Here is a 23043-nt window from a genome sequence, read left to right as displayed (position 1 = left end):
GCAACCAGGCCTTTCTTGTCAGGTGAGTTTGCAGTGGAAGTGAAAGTGATATACCTGGACAGCACGGCTATTAATGAACACACGTATTATATTTTGTACATTAATTATAGCGCCTCCTTCACGTTGCTATGTCAACAGAAGGAGAACAGGAGTCCAAGCCGGTGTTAGGAGCAGAAAACGTAGAAAATTCTGATTCCACAGACAACGCCATGCAGGCACAGGTCGTGAACTCCGCGAAATGTTGTTGTTGCGGAGGAGGAAACACGAGGGCTTATGTTACAGTTTTTGTGTTGTTTTTCATCAACCTTCTTAACTATATGGACCGGCAAACGATAGCAGGTAAGAGAAAAAGAGTGATAGAGCAGTGAGTGACTTTCTCATAAAGCTATTATACCAGACATAAAACATACCAAAATGATAAAGTTTATTAGTTAGTTATTAACCATCACAGAACAAGATGTAGCAAGAACAACTTTATTATATTACAAGCAAATAAATTAATATTAAAATACTACCACCTGCATGTAGTTAAGCTTGACTAATCGAGGAAATGTGAAATAAAGTGTTGTTGTTGTTCGAGGCAGAGGAAGAAGAAAGAAAGAAATTACAAATATCATACTAGATAAAATTGAAACTGAAGGTGGCTTACTACAGTTTTTGTACTGTGCGATTCTTTAATATGCGCGCGCGCTGCCCAAAGCACGCAAAAGCATCACACGTGAGGAAAATCACGCGAGCTTGCTGAGGAAATCGCGCGAGCACAAAAATAAAATGGTGGCCTGGAAAAATTTCCTGGTATTCCAGGTCGGTTTCAGAGGTGTGTTTACAGTAGCTAGATTGTGTTTGGGCTTGATAATTGAAAAAACGTGTTGTCTAATGGTTGCCGTTCCTTAACAGCCTTAAAGGAGGGTCCCCAATAGGGTTCTTCAATCCCGGCATCCCGGACAAAATTTTCCGTCAATCCCGTAATCCCGACCGCTGTTTTAGCCCAATCCCGATCCCGGGCAGGTCATAATTTTTTGCAAGCCCCTTAACTCGACGAAAAAAGGCATTTTCCGTTGGATATAAATTCCAACTGCAAATCTTTGCACTGGTCTTTGGTCACCGAGAAATTAGCTGTAAGATTATTTTTTTTCTATTTCTTTCCACCATAACGACGACATCGTTCATTTAAGACGTTTTCAAAGTTTCCCGCGAATCACATCAATCAATAAGTCAGTTAGCAATTTCTTTTTAGAGCTTGTTCTTTTTCTTTTTTATTTCTTTTTTTCTCTCAATTGAACGGTGAGGGCTTCCTTACTTATCACGTTGATCCTTGGTAAACTTTTCAGTCAGGGATAACGGCCATCAAAGTCTGAAGAGCATTGCTACTCACGTACCACAATGTGGGACTGCAACAGATATTTAAAAAGGTGACAGGCTAAACACGAGTCCCAATGGTTGCTTAATGTACCTTAGACTTCTGGATTGAGCGCTTTAATTTCCTGAGTACGTTTCTGAGAGATTTTCCTTTTCAATCAAAATTGTGGTCAGATCTCTCTGTTGACCTTTTGATTTTGATCATGAAGGAAACTACTCAAGTTTACCGAATGAAGGTTTTCTTATCATCAGGAGCCGTTTGAATTAGTTCCTTTATGCCGTTGTGTACGCTAGCTCTGTGGCATTTGTTTAGGCTTATCGGCTCAAGTTAACTGCAAGGTCTTAGGGAGCACTGAAGAAATTTTATCTGTAAAGACATAGCACCCTTAAATTTCTTTTCTTGTCCAGGACGGTGACAACTAGATTTTCATTGTACATTTTTGACACCAGACTTCCTGGATCTCGTTTCTTTAGAGTAACATTTCCCGCATCCCACTTCGTAAAATCGTCAAATCCCGCGTCCCATCCCTCAGTTCTAATCCCGAATATTGTCGCTCTTTTCCGCTAAAATCCCGAATCCCGACCTTTAAAAAAGCCAAATCCCGGATCCCGAAAAACCTATTGGGGACCCTCTTAAAGCCTTTGCAGAGTTGTGATTTTGCGCCAAATGTTTGAACACAACGGCAGCATGCACTCACCAGTTGAAGCGCGCACGCTGGAACCCGGGTTTTTCCAGAGCAAGCATGCGCAATGGTCTTCTCACTGTAGGTCGCAATAATTATTTTTTCTCGCTTAATTTCTCCAAATCTAGCCGTACAACCTATGTTCAAATTTTTGCTGTTGACAGAAAACACTAAAACGGAAACGTGAACATCTTTTAAAGAAAATCTGTCAGAATTTTTTTTAGGAATTTTCAAATAAGGCAAAATTTCCCAATTTTGTCATTTGCCAAATTTCTCTCTGACAAAATTTCGTGTTCTTCCCTGTGAATACTCATTTTTGCGCACTTTCCAAATCCTGAAATTTTGAATTGGAGTCGTACGGCTAGACTTAAAGCCAGACAACTCTAAAAGGAGTAGTTTCCAGGCCCCCACTAAGACTTATTCTTTTGTATTTAACACTTTTTGAGCATTCGAAATTTAATTTCTGACTCAAAATTATCTCTATTGTATTTACTGTACTAGAAAAAATGTCCAAGGAAATTCCTCTTGGCATTTTTCTTAAGTTCGATTTAAGGCCTTCTTTCACTCCAGAAAACTGTAGTAAGCCACCTGAATTACAACACTAGCTATAAAAAGTAAGGTAACTCTAATGTTCATGATTATGGAAGAAATATAAAATGTGAAATATAACTTACATTGTAAATACAAGTAAATTTAAGGAGTAAAAAAAGATACAAAACTTAGAGCTGTTACATTACATTGATAATTTGATTGATCACAAGATAGTCATCGTTTTTCTTGTGAGAATTTCCATAATACTTGATTGCCCCATGCAAATTAATCATCTAGATATGCAGTGCTGGCCAAATTCCCACATAAGCAGAACACCCAAGTCACAACATGTGCAGTTCCAGAAAAAATCCATACCCACCCCATGGAAAGTCATTGGAAATTCTTAGGGGGAGGAGGGGTCTTAAAAGCCAAAATTTCAGAAGCAAAGTATGAAGGTAAACTGGAATTTCCTGGGAGAGAGGGGAGGGGGGATTGCAAAACAAGAAACCTTCCATGAGGGTTTTTCTCTAGGTTCTCCGATTTTCCTCCCTCCACAAAACCAACATTTCTAAATTCCAATTCGACCTGGAACGCACGGACATGTTTGAACGAGCTTCTAGAGCTCTTTGGTGCTCCGTGGGTTATTATTATTATTATTATTATTATTGAGGGGAGTATGGATATTTTCTTGAACTGCAAAATTGTATCTACATCAAATACTGAACTAAATGGTCTTTTTGACTCCAGGGCTTTTAGATGGCATCCAGAAATACTTCAGTATTAACAACTCTGAAGCAGGTCTGCTACAAACTGTGTTCATATGTAGCTACATGGTTCTTGCACCTGTGTTTGGTTACATGGGTGATCGTTACAAGAGGAAGTACATCATGGCTGTTGGGATATTAATTTGGTCTGGAACTGTTTTTGCCAGCACAATGTTGGATAAAGATGTAAGTACCACCAGTGAAGTAACCTGTCATGAACAGGTTTCTAAAAATTAAAAAAACTCTCAAGCTTTGGTAGATTACACATGGTCCTAGAACTGATAAGCATATTGAAAGCCTTAATCTCAGACAACTAAATAAGTTTACAAGCATAAAAGTTTATTATACAAACCCCATGAATTCAGAGAGATGAAAATGCTACTGTATTGTTGATCGCAAATAATCCATATATGTCTTTGTTCATTGAAGAGTAAAAAAAACGTCTGAACTTGACTTGCGAGATGAACACAGTCTGCTGGCCACTTTACAAACTCCATCGAGTTTAGTTTGTGTTTTCTGAGTACAAAGGCTACTTACTTCACCTCTTCTGGCCCCAGTTGTTCAAAGGCCGGATAACTTTATCCAGTGGATAAGTCACTATCCGACAGTTTCAATCTGTGCAAAGATTTCAGTATTTCCTCTCGTACAAGCGAATATGAACACTCTAACCACAGCTTAGTTTGAGAGTGTACGAAAACCTTGGACAACATTTAATGTCAAGTATTTTTTAGACCCTAAAAAGCGCCTTATCCACCGGATAAAGTTATCCGGCCTTTGAACAACTGGGGCCTGATTACAACACATACTTGTTCTTGATAAGCGACAAGGCTGGGACTAAAACGCGAAACGGCGGCCAACTGAAATATCCAGCAGGAGTCATACACACTTCTAAGAGACTTCAATAAGAGATTTCCAATAACGTGTTTTACCCAAAGGTGAACTAAGTTGCCAAACGCAGATGTCTGCCTTGAAACACGATCGTTTGCTGGCCGTGTCATTTGTGAAAACTTGACGTCATAGGATCATACTTGAAAGTGAGGCAAATTTGCGTCCATTTATTACAGAGAAAAATCTTGATTTTTTCTGGCTCATAGTCACATGCACATATTACCAAATACATGGTGCAGGATAACCAACACAACACAAGATTAGGCTTGCGGAGAATGCAGTAATTAACATGCACACCTATTTAAGTGCGACAACGCTTCTAGCAATACCCAAGATCCTACAGTCAGTGTTGCAGGTCGTTAGAAATTCAATACCCTGGCAGGCTATTTTGTGTTATATTTGAGTGGTTTCTTTTTACAAAGTGACAGTTGAAAGGAGGTCAACGCAATAGAAACAGCTAGTTTGGACTTAAAAAGGGTGGTTGCATCTGCTTTACCATACTTCTGTTTTCTCTACCATTCTGCAGTCCTTTTGGTGGTTTCTCATTCTACGTGGTATAGTTGGAATAGGGGAGGCCAGTTACTCTACCATAGCTCCCACCATCATAGCTGATCTGTTTACAGGAGACATGAGGACAAGGATGTTATCTGTCTTCTATTTTGCTATTCCTGTGGGAAGGTATGTACAGTGGATAGGAATTTTTATTGTCAAAAATATTTCAGTTTCAGTGACTGTGAAAGTCAGGGCTGTCACTAAGATTTTAAGTTGCTAGATAAATACAACAAGTAGGTGGGGAATCAAATAGCTAGGAATTTCTTTTGGTTCTATTTTTCTTCTATTTTCCTATGAAAATAGCCGGGTTAATGACAGCCCTGGAAAGTAAAACTTCAAGTTCTTATTCTTTCTCTCATGCTCAACTTCATTCTTCTGAAGTAGTAGTAAAGTTGATCCTTTCCCTGCGGACCCATCCACACTGATGCATTTTCGAAAGTATCCATTTTCATCGCATTGAAAACAAAGCAAAATATTTTCATCCACACCAGTATTTTTGTATCGTTTTCACCGGTCCACACTAAAACCCTTGAAAACAATGAAAACAACTTGGACCTGGGATGCTCCGATTTGGACTGGAACTGATGGCATGTGAGGCTTTTTACATCACCATTTTTAAAAGTCTTGGTTTTCACCTGTCCACACTAGAAACGGAGCGTTTTCAAAGCCATGCGTTTTCAAATGTCTCCACTTTTGAAATAGTTTTTGAAAGTCTCTGTTTTCATCAGTGTTTTCGGATGTGAATAATAAGCAAAAATGTATCAAAAAGTATGCGTTTTCAAACGAAAATGCATAAGTGTGTATGGGGCCCGAGTTAAACTTATTATTAATAATGAAATTCAGCTCTTACAAGGTTAAAGTGACAGCAAAACTTGGAAGCTTTTGCTTCTAATCACAGCACAAGCAAGCTGCATGACTCTGTAACGTCATTTGCTGAAACAGAAGTGAAAGCTTCAAGTTTTGTTGTAAATTTCATCTCTGAAGATATGAAGTACAGTACAATATAGTCTGCTTTTTTATGTCTCTGGTAGTTATTCATATGTGATGAATATTGCTTGATTGATATCTTTTCAGTGGTCTTGGTTATATTATTGGAACTGAAGTAGCATCAGCTTTTGACAATAAGTGGCAGTGGGGTCTCCGGGTAAGATCATTAACTTTTGTTTCGCACTAAATGTAGCTAGCTATGATGTATTGTCACTTTTTTGCGTGTTTACCATTAACAGTCAAATTTGTTTGGTTTCTGAAGTCATTGTTTTAAAGGTAAATTGGCTGTAACAAGGACTCCATATCCCATAATCTTAGCTTGGCCAGCAGAGTACTAAAGTGATGAGATTTGGAGGAAAATAATTTTATGATGCTATATCTATGAGTTTTCATTAATTTTGGTGTTGGGAGGGTTCTTAATATTGTGAATACCGTAAATGATCTAATAAACGCTGGGGGCGTTTATTAAATTTCAAGGGTCTGAAGGGGGCGTTTAAAAGATAAGAGGCGTTTAAAAGAGAGAGGCGTTTATTCTAGTAACTGTAACATGGTAACCTAAATACGGTATTATAATAACCTAAATAACAGAGCTTTAACATACTATCAAGTCCGTCCGCTGATAGGTCTAAGCCGTCTACAAATCCATAATCATTATGGTATATGGTACATACAAAGCGGCCCAAAAGGGTACTGGTAGTTCTTATAGCTCAATGTCAAGACGTAACTTGCACACCAGTGTTAATTAAGCAAGAACGCAAATAAATTGATCGATTGTATTGACATCTGTTTTTAGTTTATGTGTGGTTTTCAGGGATGGGGGGCATTTATTTAACAGGGGGCGTTTGTTAGAGAGGGGCGTTTAATACAAACTTGTCAGCTTAGGGGGGGCGTAAATTAGATAGGAGGCGTTCATAAGAGAGGGGGGCGTTTATTAGACCATTTACGGTAGGTGGACACTACTCACTAAGTTGTCTTGTTTAGACTGGTTCTGAACTCTCGAAAGGCAGGTACCATGTTCAGTGTAAATGGATGCCAGTACCTGGGTCTAGGCTTGTATTAAAACCTCTGATATCTTTGACTTTGTTTTGTATCTTTCTTTTTTTCTCCCGTAGGTAACACCTATTATTGGTGCAGTCTGCGTTATTCTGTGTGTCTTTGTTGTCCATGAGCCAAAGCGAGGTGCAGTGGAAAGAGGAGAAAATCCTAATGCTGCCTCAGCTTCCAATGTCCATCACACCACAAGCTGGTGGGCTGACATGAAGTATCTTACAACTGTGTAAGTGTTGGCATAATAATTATATCAAAGATGAGGAAGAATGTGTCATCCACTCTTGAAGCTCGAAAAGTGGGTGGAAAAAATAATGCAGTAAAGTTTTTTAACCAACTTCAAAGTGTTTGGAAGTCAGATCAAAACACTCTTTCAAGTGCTTGATATATCTTCTCAAACCATTAATTTTTATTATGCTTGGAGAAATTCAAAGCAAAGTTCACCAAATTTTATCATAATTACAATTTCCAAACCTCCTTCATGGTAGTTATATTTCCTTTGTTTCCTCTTCATGAATAATAATTTATTATTAATGTATTGGAGAAAGTTTCAACCCATGAGATCCTCCATTTTTGTAGCCTCTGCATTGTTTCTGTTTTTTATTCTTTTGTTCATTATTTTGCCAAATTTGGCTGTTGCACCATGTGTTTGTGTGACAATCACCTTATGGATAGAACTTCAGATGCTTGTTGGCTCCAAGAAAGTGTTATCCTCCAGTACAACTCTCATATCCTCATTTTAGTGAGTACATGTCAAGGTGCCATGCACAGGATTTGTACGGGTCTTGAAAAACCTGGAAAGTCATGGAATTTTGTAATTTTAAAAAATAATAACCAAAAAAAAAAAATGAAAAAAAAAATAAAATTGTTGGTTATAAAAAAGGAATAAAAAGGAAAAAGATATACAATTAAAGACAAAAATAAAAAGACACCAAGAAACAGATTTTCTCTCAGTAGAAATAAACACTGCACATTTTGACACTGTAAAGTGTGAATGCTTTAATTGTCTTAGAAAACTTGAAAAGGTCATGGGAAAGGTATTGGAAAGTCATGGATTTTAAAAAAAACCCAAAGAGTATGAATCCTGATGTATGATAGTTATTTTAGGTTATTTTCCAAGCACGAAACATTTTCTTTCCCTTTTTAAATTTGTTTTTGTTATTTGTGATATTAAACAGGAAGAGCTTCATTTGGCTGGATCTAGGATTTACTTGTGTGTCCTTTGTTACTGGTGCTCTGGCATTTTGGGCACCAAAATTCTTGCTATATGCAACCAAAGCTCAAGGAATTACAGATGTTACAGAATCAGAGTAAGTAATGTATATAGATAATCAGTTAATCCTTCAGATCTTCTTCAGGGTTCAGTTGTTCAAAACGCGATTTACGCTACTCCACAATTAAAAGTTAACCAAGGTTTTCATCTTGTTCCTTGAAAATGTTTTAAAAAGCTTACTCTTAGCTTGAGGTAAAAAAAAATTGCAGAAAAGTAAAGAAAACTGAAAGTCAAAACTGAAGGCCAAAAATCTTTGGAATAATCTTTATTGATTAGTAAAAAAAAGTGGAAACGAAGTTAACACTAATCTAGGTTATTTTAATCAGGCTTTGCACAACTGGGCTCAGGTCTTGCTCAGAGGTTTGAATCCCAGTGGGTTTTCCAGGTCCCGGTTGTTCAAAGGGCGGATAACTTTATCCAGTGGATAAGTCACTACCCACCAGTGCAAATGTATACCAAACAACCCTTCTGGCAAGTTTTCCACACAATCCCATACAGTGGAACCTCTCCTTACGAGTTTCTCTATAATACGGACACCTCTCTATTACGGACAGTTCACTTGGTCCCTGAGAGACAGAAAACCATATAAAGCCTACCTCTTTAAAACGAACACCTCTATAATACGGACACTTATTCCTGTCCCCTTGGTGTCCGTAATAAAGAGGTTTGACTGTACTTAAATTAGACATATGTTTCTACTCTATACACAAATTATAGGGCTATAGGGAAATCCTTGCACACATTTATTTGCCGCATAGCAACCTATCCAGTGGATAAAATTATCCGCTCTTTGAGCAACCGGGCCAGAGGTTTATGTACTGTCAGAGACTGTTAGGTTTTGCTCACTTCCATATGTCATCATACTTACACTTATGCTTTCTCCGATCAAGTGTTAGTTTCAAAGTTGGTATCATCACCTGTGCTGCTGGCATAGTAGGTGTCTGGCTTGGTGCTGAAATAGCTTGGAGGTACAGAGTAAGAAACAGAAAAGCTGATGCCATTGTATGTGCTGTTGCATTGCTTGGATCTGCACCTTTTCTCTATGGCAGTCTTGTGTTAGCAATAAAGAACATCAAAGTCACATATGTAAGTACCAAGTTAACCAGTGGTAGTAACAATATTTACAGAAGAAATAATTATTGATGTATTATTTTTTAGCACTGAAGATGTGTTTTGATACCCAGATGGGATTGGAAAAATAATTATCCATCCACAGATTTGACTTGGACATTCCTGGTAGTGGAGAGAAAAAATAGGGGAGAACTAAAAACAATGCAAACAATCTTTTAGAGACATGTTATACTAAACCTGTTAAAATTCTGGTGAAGTGGTGAGGAGGGTGAATCAAATTTGATTACCAGGTCAAGTCAAGTATCATTTGGAATTTGGAATTCTTTGTCTTAAGAGCAAATTGCTGAATTGAGTAATTACTGACTTACTGAATCAAACTTATAATAAGGAACCTAAATTCACTACTGAGATGGTTTGATTCAAATCTTTAATGTTGTAGGTCTGTTTTCATTGATGTTACAGCAGTTCTTAGACATTCTGCCCAGTTAGAGATTTTCATATTCCTATCACCGGCTTTCTGATTGATGCTGTATTATAAAAAATAAAATAATGTACTTCGTTAGTTCATGGGAATGAAAGGTTAAAATCTTCTCACTGGACTAATGCAAGCTTATATTGCTGATGACAAAATATTCAAACCACACTTACGTTATTCTTATTTGCAGGCCCTTATATTCTTTGGTGAGGTGCTACTGTTTATGAACTGGGCTCCGGTAGGAGATATGGTTTTGGTAAGGCAAATATTTTGTCCATGATTGCACTTCCTAAATAACATACTTAACTACCCATTAAGGGCTGTGCACCAGATAAATTTTCCATTTCTGAACATGACCTTGGCTGGAATTTGGTGTTGTATCAAAAACTCCGAAACGCTTTTTTTATCAACAGATATCTAAAAGTATTTCTCAAATTTGTTGTAGATTTCCACCCTGCCAGTGTATACTAAGACTACCGATGAGTGTGTCTAGCCACAGATGGACTGGGTTAGACTGATTGGACAACAACTTGAAAAACGTTAGGCTAACTGCTTCCAAGCTCTCGCGTTTTTGTTCCCAAAATGCACTCGAGCAGGTCATGAGTTGTTCCTTTCAAGAATTTAGTTGATTTCTTTTTCTTGATGTTATAGAAATATTTTCTAACTAAGTGAAGGTGCTGTCGCACCATTTTCACGATAAAAGGTCAAAATTCCTGTGATACTTCCCCTTTAACTATCCTACCTAGATACAAACCCCTTGCTTGCCTGTTCAAAATCTTAACGAAGCCCTTTCAAGAAAGCCATTCTCTTGAACTGAGATCTTGTTAACTGGCATCATCACCTCTACCGTTCTTTTGTGGTCTGTGTGAGATCACCGCAAATTCTGTTCTTGGCAAGTTTTTTCTCTGTCACTCTAGAATCATCATCCCTCATCAGTTGGTTACCAAGTTACCAAGGGTTTTATGAAGTAAGACATCTTTGCAGGGTGTGGTAGGGGGGTGATGTGTGCGACTCGCTCCCCGAATGTTTCTTGCGTTCTTCCCCGCGGATTCTCGAGCAAAAGAGAGGCTGCACGCAGTCTAGCTCAACCACCACAGTGGACTCACTAACAGCTGTTGTTGTTTTCAGTACATAATCATTCCTGCTCGTCGTTCTACTGCTGAAGCTGTTCAGATTCTTGTCTCACACTTGTTGGGTGATGCAGGGAGTCCATGGCTTGTTGGCGTGGTAAGAGCGTCAATTGTTTGGTGAATTTGTTTTTGAACATTGCAACAGTGCTAGAACAGTGCTGTAACGTTTCTAAAGTAACAATCCCTAAAAGTAGAATGATGCATTTCTTGTTGGATTTTTATGATAACATTTCATCAATTTTTAGTTTAAACAAATAGTCAAGTTAAAGGGGTACTGTCACGTAGTTTGTAGTGTCATTTTGAATGGCCAAAAAATATGTTAGTATCGATGGAACCGTTAAAATAATCAGGTTTGTTAACAATTACCTTACAAGTGCACAGAAACTTATGCCTCATTTACACCAAGGCTTAAAACACGTTTAAAAGCTGTTTAGTAAGCACAGTTAAAAATTGTTTCCTTCATAAAAGCTGCTTTCGGATTTTTGTCGACCATAGATTTAGCACAAATGAAAGCATAAGTTAAAGTTTTCTTGAATCCTATGTCAAAGCCAATGGTTCAGGTTTCTCTAACCAATTTTCATTTTGCTAAACCTGGTTTAATTAGATATGTTTTTTTGGTGTAAATGAAGCTTTAATCATCTTTGGCCGAGACAGCCAGGGTGGAAATTGATCGACATTTGAAAAAACTGCCCAATTTTTGCAAGGTGCTCCCGTGAAACCGGGTTAAGCCCTGACTATATGGACCACAAAGGCTCGCAGTGCGACTTTACCTTATTATTTTTTTACCTATGTACGTTTAGAAGATTTTTTGTTTACGTAGATTTCTGATCGAATACGAGGCAACGAGACCAGCGACAAGGATCGCGCAACAAGCATGGAGTACGCCCTGATGATGACCACTTTTATTTCTGTTTTGGGAGGCTTCTGTTTCATAATGTGCGCCTTTTATCTGGTCAAAGATCGCGAGAAAGCTGAGGCACACACTAGCACCCGTGACGATGAGAGCTCACTGCTGGGATCAGTGGCATCAGAACGCTTTTCTCCTACAATCGGCGAAAACCAGGCTGTGGAAAACGATGATGGTGATGATGATGAAGATGATGATAAATTAATAGATGTTGACCCCGTGACTCCTACGCCCTCTGAAAGAGAAACACTTGTTGTTCCAGTCGATGTTCACTCTGCTCCACCGGTGGAGGAAGAAAGCAACCATGTCATATGATCACCAACTACATCAAATTATTTGAAAGTATTCAGATAACCTATAAAATATGAGGACATTGTTTCATGTCTCCCTGGCATCATTGTCATTTCAAATGGAAAGAAAAATTTCGTAGATGCTGTATACAGATATAAATGTTATTGTAATACCAAACAGGGTTTAAACCAAATTTTCCTTTCCACTCTCCACATTTTCTTTCGAAACTAACCCCCTTATCGCTTTTTAAGCATCAACTTTAACAACTTAAAGTTGCTTTAAATTTGTGATGTAGCGTTTGCCGTAAGTGTGTAGTACAGAATTATTTCATATACACTGTGGCCACGTTCGAAAAAGGTATTCAATGCTCAAATATCTTGTACTGCAGGGCCCAGTTGTTCAAAGCCCGATTAAGTTAATCCTGGATTAACGTGAACTTTGGTTCGAGTTTAATTACTAATCAATAACGGTTCTTCCAAAAGATTTTTGGCCCTCAGTTTTGACTTAGACTTTTCTTTATCTTGAGCTTGAAATTAGCCTTTAAAACTATTTTTAACGAGCGAGATGAAAACCTCGATTAACTTTTAATCGTAGATTAACGTTATTCGGCTTTCGAACAACCCGGCCCAGAGGAACATGACCTTCCCAGGTGAAATGTGTGCGCTACAATCATTTACCACCATAAACCCTGTTAAGGAATTTTAACATGTGTTGGAAATTTTTTCTGTCCATTTGAACGCGACAGTGATGTTAAATGGACGTCGAAATGTTGTCGTCACATTTCATTTCTCGTTTATGTTTGAAATGTTTCAAATCTTCTCAAATTAGTATTTCAAATTATTCCAAAATAGCGAAGATATAGTTGCGTTAAGTCTGAAAATTTATAGCCATTTCGTCTTCATAAAAACGTCTGAAAAAATTCCAGAATTTAGGGAACTACACCTTTGCTACTTTAAAAGACAAGACTCTCAAAGACTCGGCTCCTTTACCAATTTCAAGGTGCTCTTTCCAGCATTGTCATTGTCAACCGGGCCTACATAAAAAAAATTAAATTACCGTATAACAGGTTTATAGGTTTGGGAGAAGTGAAGCAGATGGAGAAACTTCCTTTTTTATAGATTCTCCGCAAACTTCAGTCATGTTTTTGTTAATGTTTGCTATCAATTATAAAGAAACATGGACAAAAACTTTTGAATTCGATGTCCTTTAAAAATAATCCATGGGAAATTTACCGTGTCGTTGAATGTTTTTCACGATAGCTGTCAAAATTTCCTTCGCGCTCATTGACTGGCTAATTTTTATGGTCAATGAGAGTAGAGAGGGATTACATATCGGTCAGCTGACACGATGGACGAAAGTTTTGCGAAGCTCTTTAGCGCTGCGTTCTTGATTTGGCAATAATCAGATTGAACCTTAGAACTGTTGAATGAGAATGCTGGCAAAAATACCTCGAATGAACAAACAAGCTAATATTCAGCTCTGGAGCAGAATAGCGAGGTTGTTTGTCTAGGTTTGACCTCGAAATCGTAGATCAACGGGGCTTAGACTGAAATGAGCTGAATAGAACTTAGAGCGTGTTCCAATTGAAAATTGCCAGCTGTCATCAAGGTTAGTTTCGAATTCCTAATTTTTTCAATGCTCTTTAACTTAGAGTTTTAGTTTCTGAGTTTGTGATTACCTCAGTTTTAGCTGGTGGATCTATCAACTTTGACAATGGTTTGACGAAATTTATCATCAGTGAGAGGATAGACTCCAAAAAGAATGGAGTTCAACTTGTTTATTACAAACACGATTTTCAACCAATCAGATCATGTTTGCTCAAGGTTATTTTCCATTGGAGTTTAATTTCCCTATCCGTTGCACAGGCATTCTCAACTGCTGTGTACAAGCTTATTACCGCGTATAGATACTAGACCTTAGTCTTTCTTCGCGGGTGATCCTTTTCAGGTCACGTGGTGTGGTATGCGAGAGGATCCTGGGAACGAGGTTGTAAGCGACTGGCCGTTCTTCTGGGTGACGTCACCGAAATTAATCGTTATTTCTTCCAAATTGGTCGACTTAGAAGTTACTATTACTTATTTTTTGGGGAACCAGCATCTCTCACGCTCCTTCGTCATTCTGTTCTGTTATTATTTTTTGATATTTACATATCGACGAAGTATAATTTTGATATCAATTTTTTAAACAGCTAAGATTCCTTCCAGCAAAAACAAATCTTTCAATCGTGTAAATCGTAGTGTATTGGCATGTTACTGGTTGAATGTGAACAGGAACGTTGCGAATGATAGCAAGGACTGATTATTGGTGTCAATGGGAATAATCGTCCAGGAAGTTGATAAATTAAAACTATTATTCCTGGTGAGTTTTATAGAAAAATTATTTGGGTTCTTTCCTCAAAGTGCAGCCATCATTAGAAGTGGCGGTGATCACTGCAAGAGTAAAGATTTTATTACCTGTTAACCAAATAGATTAGAATTTAAAATTTATTGTAGAAATAACACTACTATTGTTTAAAAAAAAAATGCATGATCAAGGACGCTTTTGCCACGAAGCTTTATATCTGCGCTGGTCGATTATGTTTCGAATTGTCCAAAATAACATTTATGTAATTATCATCAAGTGAAACCAACAAAAACAAAATTAAATACATTCGAGAATAAACCATACAAATTTTTTAAAGTTTATTGTAATACATGAATGTACAAAATTACAATTGTAGCATACCTTCGTTTCAAATACTTGACTTCAATTAACTGTGAAATGTACTATTATCCTAAACCACTTTGTCGAATAGCACTTGATCCAATGAATACATTTTCTTCGACTCTTGTTATAGTTTACATTGTTAACACTTTTCTGATGTTTTTAATAAAATCGTGAAAAGAAAACTTGGTGTTTTAATTGATAATTTTTTCTGGTTAAGTGGAGGAAAGGTTTATAGTAAAGGTCTATTTATCCATCTTTATGAGAAAAACGTGATGGATTCACTTTCGTTACGCTTTAAAAGGGATAATAAACATGGAGCAAACCATCAACAAGGGCATCCTTTTGCGCCAGTTCTGGCTATTTTTATTCCAGTTCAGGAATAACAGAATAGACAATATCAGTTCCCAAAATAACGCAATTCCTCCTTTTCATTGCGTTCGACGAAGGAGAACGTAAGCCTAATCTTGTGTTATGTTGGTTTTCCTGGGACACGTGTTGGATGATCTGTATCTGTAAGCATACTACTCTGTTCATTCTAGCCTGCAAGCAAGCTCTCTCGAGGGTGGGTGTTGGAGAGAGCTCTGTATCTCCTCCCCTCCAGATTCTTTGTTATCAGGCATGCCAAGGAATGATAATTAATATTCCACGAGTGTGCGTTGGATATGAGATGACAGATAGCCAACAAGGCGCGTAGCACCTCTTCGGTTAGCTATAATTTTTGATAACGTGTTTTATTAAAAACTGTATCATTGTATAATGCAACTCCAGGGATTTGATTGGTTTAGCGGCCATGGTATATGAGCCATTATACCATGGCCGAGAAATAGCGACCATTAGATTATCTTCTGGTTGTTCTTGCAAAGCCAAATCAGCAAGATCTAGCAATATTTGTTGATTGTTTTTAATAAAACAATTATTCCACTCGCGCTTGTTGGCCAACGAGGCGCGTAGCTCCTCCTATCCACTCGTGGAATAATTGTAAAATATCCTGGCCCTTGCGTGGCGTTAAATTCGCCTTTCGTGCCAATAAATCCATCAATGTTTAAGATCTTGGTTTCACTTTCTATCGTCTACTGGACGTCCTCAGCTTCTCTGAACACGGACTGTATAGCTCAACCAAAGCAAATGATCAGAACGGCTAGTTAAAGAAATGTGTCGTAAAACGTTTATTTTGGAACAGGTTTGCTTTCTCGTGCATACTGAATTTCGACAAAAAAAGATTGTGCACCAAACAACAGTACTTGGACAGAAAATCTCCCGAATAACGATGTAGAAAAAAAATCCTTAAATGTTGGACACGAAATCCATTTTTCGTACGAATAAACCTGAAGTTAACTTGCACTGATTTACTTTCCAAGTCCGTGGAAAATTAAAAATCACATAAAAAAGCGGTTGTCAGTGCCACCATGCATGAAACATGTACATATAGAAAAAGTCGTCTTGCGACATCAAGTAGCAGTTCTTCCATACTATAGGAAGCTTTAGCAATGACGACGGCGACGGCAGCGAAAACGTCACAGTTAAAATGAATTCGCGCTTTTTCAAACGTCGTCACGATTATTCCAACTCGCTTTACATGTCAAATGTAGGTGAAATTTCCTGGAGTTGAATTCTTGGAGACCACATTCAAGTTTAGAAAGAGAAAGAAAAATACGTCAGTCGTGTGTCTTCGTCCTCTCCACCCTGCCTGGGCCTGTCACCTTGTCGCGGTGGTGGAGCTTGTGTGTCTCAGTGACCCCAAGAGCTATGCCGTTGGGGACTCAGTCCCTGGTGGGTTCAACCGTACCGGATTGGTCGAGGGACTGAGACCTGACAAAGGACAGCCCCTGGCCCTCCAGGTTGGGGATGGGCGTTAGGCTAATCACCTAACCTCGTAAAAAAATGAATGATTACGGAGACCTTGAGGCCCTATGCGCCATCTTGGCGCCAGGGGACAAGTGAAGTGTCTTCGTCCTCCACAAAACGTCCCATCAGGAAATTTCACGTCCTAGTCATGCACTGACGGCACTGAAATGTACCAAAAAGTGTAATGCACACATGTAGAGACTTGTTGTTTTGGTTATGAAGCATATTAATTTTTTGACGTTCTCATTGCTGTTGCCATCGGCGTTGCTAAAGCTTGGCATTTCCTTGAGTCGACAACAAACAAACAAACAAACAAACGAATCGCTCTGTTGGTGTTCTTTTGTCCTTCTCAACCAAGATCGTCATCATCTTCCTCGTCAAGTTCTTCATCAGGAGCACACTAACGAGATGCAAAGAAAACCAGCGGTGCATTTTTAAAATAATAATTAAAATAAACTGCAGATTTTTGTCTGTTGCTACATGCTGAACTCGCAGACGGTTCGCTGCTTCGAACCGTTTGGCGCGTTCTGAAGATTCCGCTTCGTCTTCTCGATTGTTGAAAAAGGGACTGTCAGCAGCCTAAACCACGCCTGAACAATGCAAAATGCAGGCCCGCGCTGTAGGCTCGATTTCCAGCCGCTGTTCGGGAAACGAGCGGGGGGAGGAACAAAGACCGGACTCGAGAGAGCGGCGGAAATCGAGCCTAGCCCGTGCTGCTGCTATCTTGCGTTCTTCCCCGCGAATTCTCGAGCAAAAGAGAGACCGCTTGCAGTCTAACACCCAACGAGAACATTTAAGCAAAATACTTGAGATGATATTCCCTGTGTTCCCATATGTTCTACAATAACCTGAGTACCAGATTTTTCAAGGGTGGGGAAAGAAAGAAAGAGACTCCCCCTGATACTTAGGTTAGCTCTATGACTTTTTAAGTCATAATTTTGTAAGCTGCCACAGTCCGATCTTTTCAGATTCGCTGGTTGGAAATTTAACTTGCAGAAGGTTTTAAGGAATAGAATCTCAGTCCCCGAGTTTCGAAGCCGCTGTTGCCTTTCCGAAAATACTAACTGGCCTTGTTTGGCACTTTAAGCGGCACACTTGTTGTTGTTGCATCTCCAAAAACAAACAAAAAAAAAATAAACAAAACAAAACAACAACAACAAGAACAAAAGAAACGAATTAGTTTCCCAAACTTGAGGTCAAGGTCTTTCGAACTTATATTACGCCAAAACGAATCGCTGGTCCTATGAAGATGGAGAAGAAGATCTGATTTTCTTAGTGGTGTTGTTTATGATGCTGACTCAAGTAGTTTTGCAGAAATGCAGAAGTGTGAGTGGAGGAAGTGTGCACTAATAACATCATTGTTAGGGCGCTGGACTTGCAATCAAATCAGCAAATCAGATTTGAACCTTAATCTTTTCAAGTTTTTATTGGTGTTGCCGTCGTGGTAGCATAAATGTGTCCTTGATGTGCAAATTCCTATCGTAGGACTTATAGAAAACAAAGGATTAGTTACTTACCAGGTATTCCACAAAGCAGACCTGACCATCCTCATTAATGACCATGTACTGTAATGACAGGAATCCTCTACTGTCCATCCTGATGGAAATTTTGCTTGAAAGTTGTAGTGCTTTGGTTGATGGCTTGAGAAGGCTAATTTTATACCTAGAGCACAAGTTCAGAAAATGCACACACTTAGAACAACCCTGCATAGGATAATCCTATGTGCAGTAGCACTGTCAGTAACATACCTGTTTGTCTGTGTTTGTTGGCACTCAAACGATTCCACCATGTCTGAATCTTTTGGAAAATCTGACTGTAAAATCAACATGAAGAAGTTTTTGAAATGACATTTATTGTCAAATAATTTTATTATTAAATATTTTAACCTAATTACGACATTAAAAACTTTGTAGGTGTACTGTACAATCTGCATGGTTTCCTGACATTTCAGTTTATGTTCAACTTTACCAAAAATGAAATAATTGGTTTCTATTCTCCTCTCATATACTGCTGATGTATGTTGGACAGGAGCAATTGGAAAGCGAGCAAAGACACATGTCACCCATGCTGTTGGAGGACCCCGCCTCCCAACCTCAACATGACCTGACCTGAATGCTTTTTGTAGCTTTTGGAAGGACAGGTGTACTGTAAAATCTGCATCAATTTTAAAAATTCTTGGTTCGTATTCCCCTGTCATATACTACTAATGGTTGTTAGATAGGAGCGATGAGATATCTGCTCATGTTGGAGAGTGAGGACACATGGACCCCTGCCATTGGGAGACCCTGCCACCCGACCTCAACATTGTCTGACCTGAATGTTTTTTGATTTGTAGCTTTTGGAAGAACAGGTGTACTGTAAAGTCTGCATCAATTTTAAAAATTCCCAGTTCCTATTCCCCTCTCATACACTACTAATGCATGTTGGATAAGAGCAATTGGAGAGTGAGGACAGATGTGACCCCTGCTGCTGGAGGACTTTGTAATAATAATAATAATAATAATAATAATAATAATAATAATAATAATAATAATAATAATAATAATAATAATAATAATAATAATAATAATAATAATAATAACAATCTTTATACAGGGAGCCCACATCACGAAAGTGATATTCAGTGGGGCCCTGTAGATTGAGAAATGATTTAAAACTTACAATTATTTTAAAAATTACAATTATTTAAAAGTAGAAAATACAAAGTCGGCGGTAAGAAATAAAAATAAGAAATAAGAATTAAAAACTAGCTAAAACGCGCTCTTTGATACGTTGCTTAAAAATTAAAAACGATTTTATGTCTTTGAAAGACTGTTCTAAAAGGTTCCATTCCTTAATACCCTGGTAAAGGAGTGTCTTCTTTCCGTAGTTAGTTCGTACTCGTGGAAGACGGAAATCATTCTTTCTCCGGGTATTATAGGAATGGATGTCGCTGTTCTTAAGAATATTAAAATTATAATCTACAAGTCCATGAATGAACCTGGCCACAATCTGACCTGACCTGAATGCTGTTAACATTTAGTAGCTTTTGGAGAAATAATAAAAAAAATCTTTGAAACTATAAGTTCATTTTTACAAAATTAATCCAATACAGCCAAATTTAGGCAGCTCCTTCCATGGGGAAACATCATGCCAGGGAAGACGGTCAAAATTGACATGTCTTAGGTGAACTGCATTTTTTAAATTCTTAGCACTGTTCTTACTACTGATGACAAAAATCTTACATGAGTACTGCCTGCATGACCAAAGGTTGACAATCTAAAGTAAGGGTTGTCTGGGGACATGAGAATTTGAAGCACTTCGCTTGTCATGTCCAGTTCACTAAAGGCTTCCTTTAAACACTCTGACTGCAATAAAAAACAAGCATTAAACAAATAAAATGCTGGAGAATCAGATGGATGCCCCAAGTGAAAAAAAAAATATTGAACCCACAACACCCACTATCTCATGGCAGTGATCGAACCTCTGAGCCACTGAGACCTGTAGCCACAGTGGAATGTTTTAAGTACTAGCTCAAGGGAGTGTAATGTTCATCAGACATTTTATCTCAGTTCTCTCAGACTGGGAATTACTTCTACAGCAGTGGTCATCAAGACTTACACACATCAGACCAAATGTTAGAAAACCATACAAATTATTAAAATGAAAATAAGTGAAAGTGAAAATAAGGGCGACATATTATTTTTGAACTTCATCTCTAGAGAGTTTACCTGTAGCATTAACATTATGTTTCTATTATGATAATCTTACCTTCATGATAATCTTGTTAAGAACCTCAGCACTGCTGAAGTCAAAGTCCAAAGTTTCGTCAGGTTCTTGAGTCTGAATGCTGCAGTCAGTTAGTACACCTCCTTCTTCCAGCCTGCAAATGTGAAAAAATGGATGTGGCTGTAACATGACAGGAGCCTGCTACCCTGAGACATCCAAGACACCACTGTGGGTGTAAATAAATGTTTGGCTGTAGCACCAAACTTTCAACAGGTTTAGCTCCTAACTTTTCAGCTTTTGGCCTAGACTGTGTGACTTGCAGTTCGTGGCTTTGCCACTTGTACTCAACGTTTTTTCGTTTTTCCCCATGGATTTTCAAGCAAAAGAGAGACTGCTTGCAGTCTACTTTTGGCCTCGACTGGGTTCCTTCAAATTTTTGTAAGGCAGTTGCTTAGTGGAAGAAAATATCTATAGGGTTGAGCATTAAACAACGTCAGAAAAATCTTATACTTTGGTCTGATTGTGAAATAGAGTTTAACTTAGTTATTTTCAAATGTGCTACTTAGAGATGGTTTCTCAATTGAAGTTTACCATGACTGAGCCAGTGTCTAACTCTCTCCAGCTGGCGTACAAAAAAAAAATGCAGTGCAAAGTGCAGTAAAGTTTTAGAATAGTCTCTACATTAGCCTGTTTCAGAATCTTGGTATACCAGGGAAAATACAAAAGAGCACATAAACAAAGGAAAAAAAATGAAGGAGTGCGCCTGCTCTTTTGCATTAGGAATAGAGTTTGTGTTTAAATTATGTTTAAGTTTGATATTTACATGAGAATGAGAGGGGAGCCATAGCCAGCATAACACATCTTCAGAGCGGTGAATGTTCCAGAATCTTTTGAGGAACCAAAAATATTCAGACACTCCTGCAAATGAATGACAAAAATAAAACATTTTTTCTTGCTCTTAAGAATCCTATAGTGAAACTGCAAGGGATACTACCAGTACTGCTTCATGGCTTTCATTTGTGAAGGTGAAGGTGGCTAGTGCATAGGATGTCAGATGAGAGGATCAGTGGTTACAGGCCTGGCCTCTGCTGTCAATCCCTTGCAAGGAAACTTTAGAAAAGCAACGTTGGAAAAGAACTTTGTTCAGTCTTCACCACATTGTGTATAAAGGAGTACCGGTGACATACTGCTGGGCTGGGTTACCTGTGGCTCACGTGCAACTTTACCTACAGCTTTCAGCACAGTCCTCCAATATTGGAGGATCTGTGCTTTCACTTAAAGAGTCAACTGGTGGGATTTTGTTTTTACACCAAGATTTTAGACAACTTCTTTTTAAGTGCAAGAACAGTTAGCACTTTGTGACACCTTTGCAGGCAAGTGTGTGCAACAATTTTCTATTGCTATATTGCGTAGTTATAGGATGCATAATAATTAATCATGGCTTGCAGTAATAAATGTGCAAAATTAATAGTTCAAATAGTAATAATTTTAATTAAGTCTTGTGGGATGAAAGTGGACCCTCAAAATTGTTCATTGCTAGAAAGTGGATGACAAATTCGGCAAATTTGTCCTGAAGCTTTCAGAAAAAATACAGTTAATAAGTGTTTTTACCAATAAAACATTCAGATTTATCCTGAAGGTGGCACTCTCCTCCTTGAAAATAAACTCCTGGAAGATACCACTCTGCACAAATGCATTGGCCTGCACACATTTAGCATCTTCAACAGTAACTTTGAGACCATTGCTGCTCACAAAACAGGTGGCTGACTGGTGAATAGAATAAGAGTGAAAATCATTTGGTTTGTTTCCTAAATTATTTAGAAAATAAAAAACTGCCAGATATGCATCCCAAGATCCATTCATTCATTGATAGACTGTCCCATACAAAATAATCTCGACTCAACTGTGTATTCATCCCCTCTGCATTAGGAGTGCGTTCTTTCTACGTCGAACACAAAAATGGTGCATGCTTATATAACCAGATTTGAACATGAAAGGCAGTTTTAATAGCAAGTCTTTATGAACCTCATAAGCCTTAGCTTCAAGGGATGTTACAATGCAATATTATTAGTTTCAAATTCTCCCCAACTCCATCAAGTGCGAAAAATTTCTCTGCCATCAAAGGCCTGACACTAGTTATTATATTTGTTATAAGTGACAATGGTGAGCTGCTGATGATGATGATGATTGCGATGACTACAATGATGGTAGGAACTGATGATGATGGTAACAGTGATGGCAATTGGTGATGAATTGACAACGACGACAATGACAACTATGATGATGGTGATGGTAGTAACTGATATGATGGTATTTGTAACTATTGTTGTCAGAAATACTTGTGGTTTTTATTTATTTTGTAATGCTGGTAAGTCTCCTCAAAGAAATTAGGCAGACGTGCTACTGCCCACTGCATAAATTCGAGGATAAATGAAGTTTATCACGCAGGTTTATGATAATAATTATGATGATCAATGGGGGTTACCTTCTTGTTGAAGGAATGACTGATTGATTGCTATTAAATCTTGCATAAATCTTGCAACTATAACTTAATTATAAGTCTTACCTCTTTGAAATGAACCGCTTTCAGGATGTTGTGAAGATTGCGAGCGTTGTCTAACTTGGCCACAAGAATGTAGCGATTGTCATCACCGCTTTGCTGCGTGAGCCTAGACATCTCAATCAACTCTCGAAGAAAAACATCCAAACGGTTTCATCTGAAGATTTTACACCGAAAAGTTTTCGAAAAAGTAATCTTTGAAATCCCCGCGAAGATCCACCATCTTGAATTGAAGTGTGCGAAGAGACTGAAAACTAGCTTGGTAC

The 23043-nt window shown here is 38.2% G+C and overlaps 2 protein-coding genes across 2 annotated transcripts; one reads left to right on the top strand and one right to left on the bottom strand.

Moving 5' to 3' along the window:
- The first annotated feature begins 11 nt into the window (after positions 1 to 11).
- LOC146476598 (protein spinster homolog 1-like) lies at positions 12 to 14846 on the top strand. Its single transcript, XM_085114477.1, has 10 exons — positions 12 to 339; positions 3321 to 3523; positions 4752 to 4903; positions 5852 to 5921; positions 6877 to 7040; positions 7990 to 8121; positions 8975 to 9170; positions 9821 to 9886; positions 10759 to 10857; positions 11581 to 14846. The coding sequence occupies exons 1-10, from the start codon at positions 129 to 131 to the stop codon at positions 11980 to 11982; spliced, it is 1695 nt and encodes a 564-aa protein (XP_084970603.1). The 5' UTR covers positions 12 to 128; the 3' UTR covers positions 11983 to 14846.
- LOC146476597 (cell cycle checkpoint protein RAD1-like) lies at positions 14616 to 23021 on the bottom strand. The gene is made up of 8 exons (XM_085114483.1): positions 22784 to 23021; positions 21829 to 21984; positions 21041 to 21135; positions 20260 to 20371; positions 19734 to 19856; positions 18258 to 18322; positions 18027 to 18171; positions 14616 to 16909 (listed from the first exon to the last, which is right to left on the bottom strand). The coding sequence occupies exons 1-8, from the start codon at positions 22892 to 22894 to the stop codon at positions 16859 to 16861; spliced, it is 858 nt and encodes a 285-aa protein (XP_084970609.1). The 5' UTR covers positions 22895 to 23021; the 3' UTR covers positions 14616 to 16858.
- Between the last annotated feature and the right edge of the window lie 22 nt (positions 23022 to 23043).

This window comes from Pavona decussata, unplaced genomic scaffold (assembly GCF_977016875.1).
Source record: "Pavona decussata unplaced genomic scaffold, jaPavDecu1.1 SCAFFOLD_76, whole genome shotgun sequence".
In the NCBI taxonomy this organism is placed as follows: Eukaryota; Metazoa; Cnidaria; class Anthozoa; order Scleractinia; family Agariciidae; genus Pavona; species Pavona decussata.
Note: the sequence above shows the minus strand (reverse complement) of the source record. Positions and strands in the feature narration are given on the sequence as shown.

Excerpts from the sequence above, each read along its gene's own strand:
- LOC146476598 (XM_085114477.1), top strand. The coding sequence starts at position 129 with ATGTCAACAGAAGGAGAACAGGAGTCCAAGCCGGTGTTAGGAGCAGAA. Across the intron at positions 5,922-6,876 it reads AGTGGCAGTGGGGTCTCCGG|GTAACACCTATTATTGGTGC; the intron begins GTAAGATCATTA and ends TTTCTCCCGTAG. Across the intron at positions 8,122-8,974 it reads ACAGATGTTACAGAATCAGA|TGTTAGTTTCAAAGTTGGTA; the intron begins GTAAGTAATGTA and ends TCTCCGATCAAG.
- LOC146476597 (XM_085114483.1), bottom strand. The coding sequence starts at position 22,894 with ATGTCTAGGCTCACGCAGCAAAGCGGTGATGACAATCGCTACATTCTT. Across the intron at positions 18,323-19,733 it reads GTCATGCAGGCAGTACTCAT|TCAGATTTTCCAAAAGATTC; the intron begins GTAAGATTTTTG and ends TTGATTTTACAG. Across the intron at positions 16,910-18,026 it reads TCTGCTTTGTGGAATACCTG|TGTGCTCCTGATGAAGAACT; the intron begins GTAAGTAACTAA and ends GCATCTCGTTAG.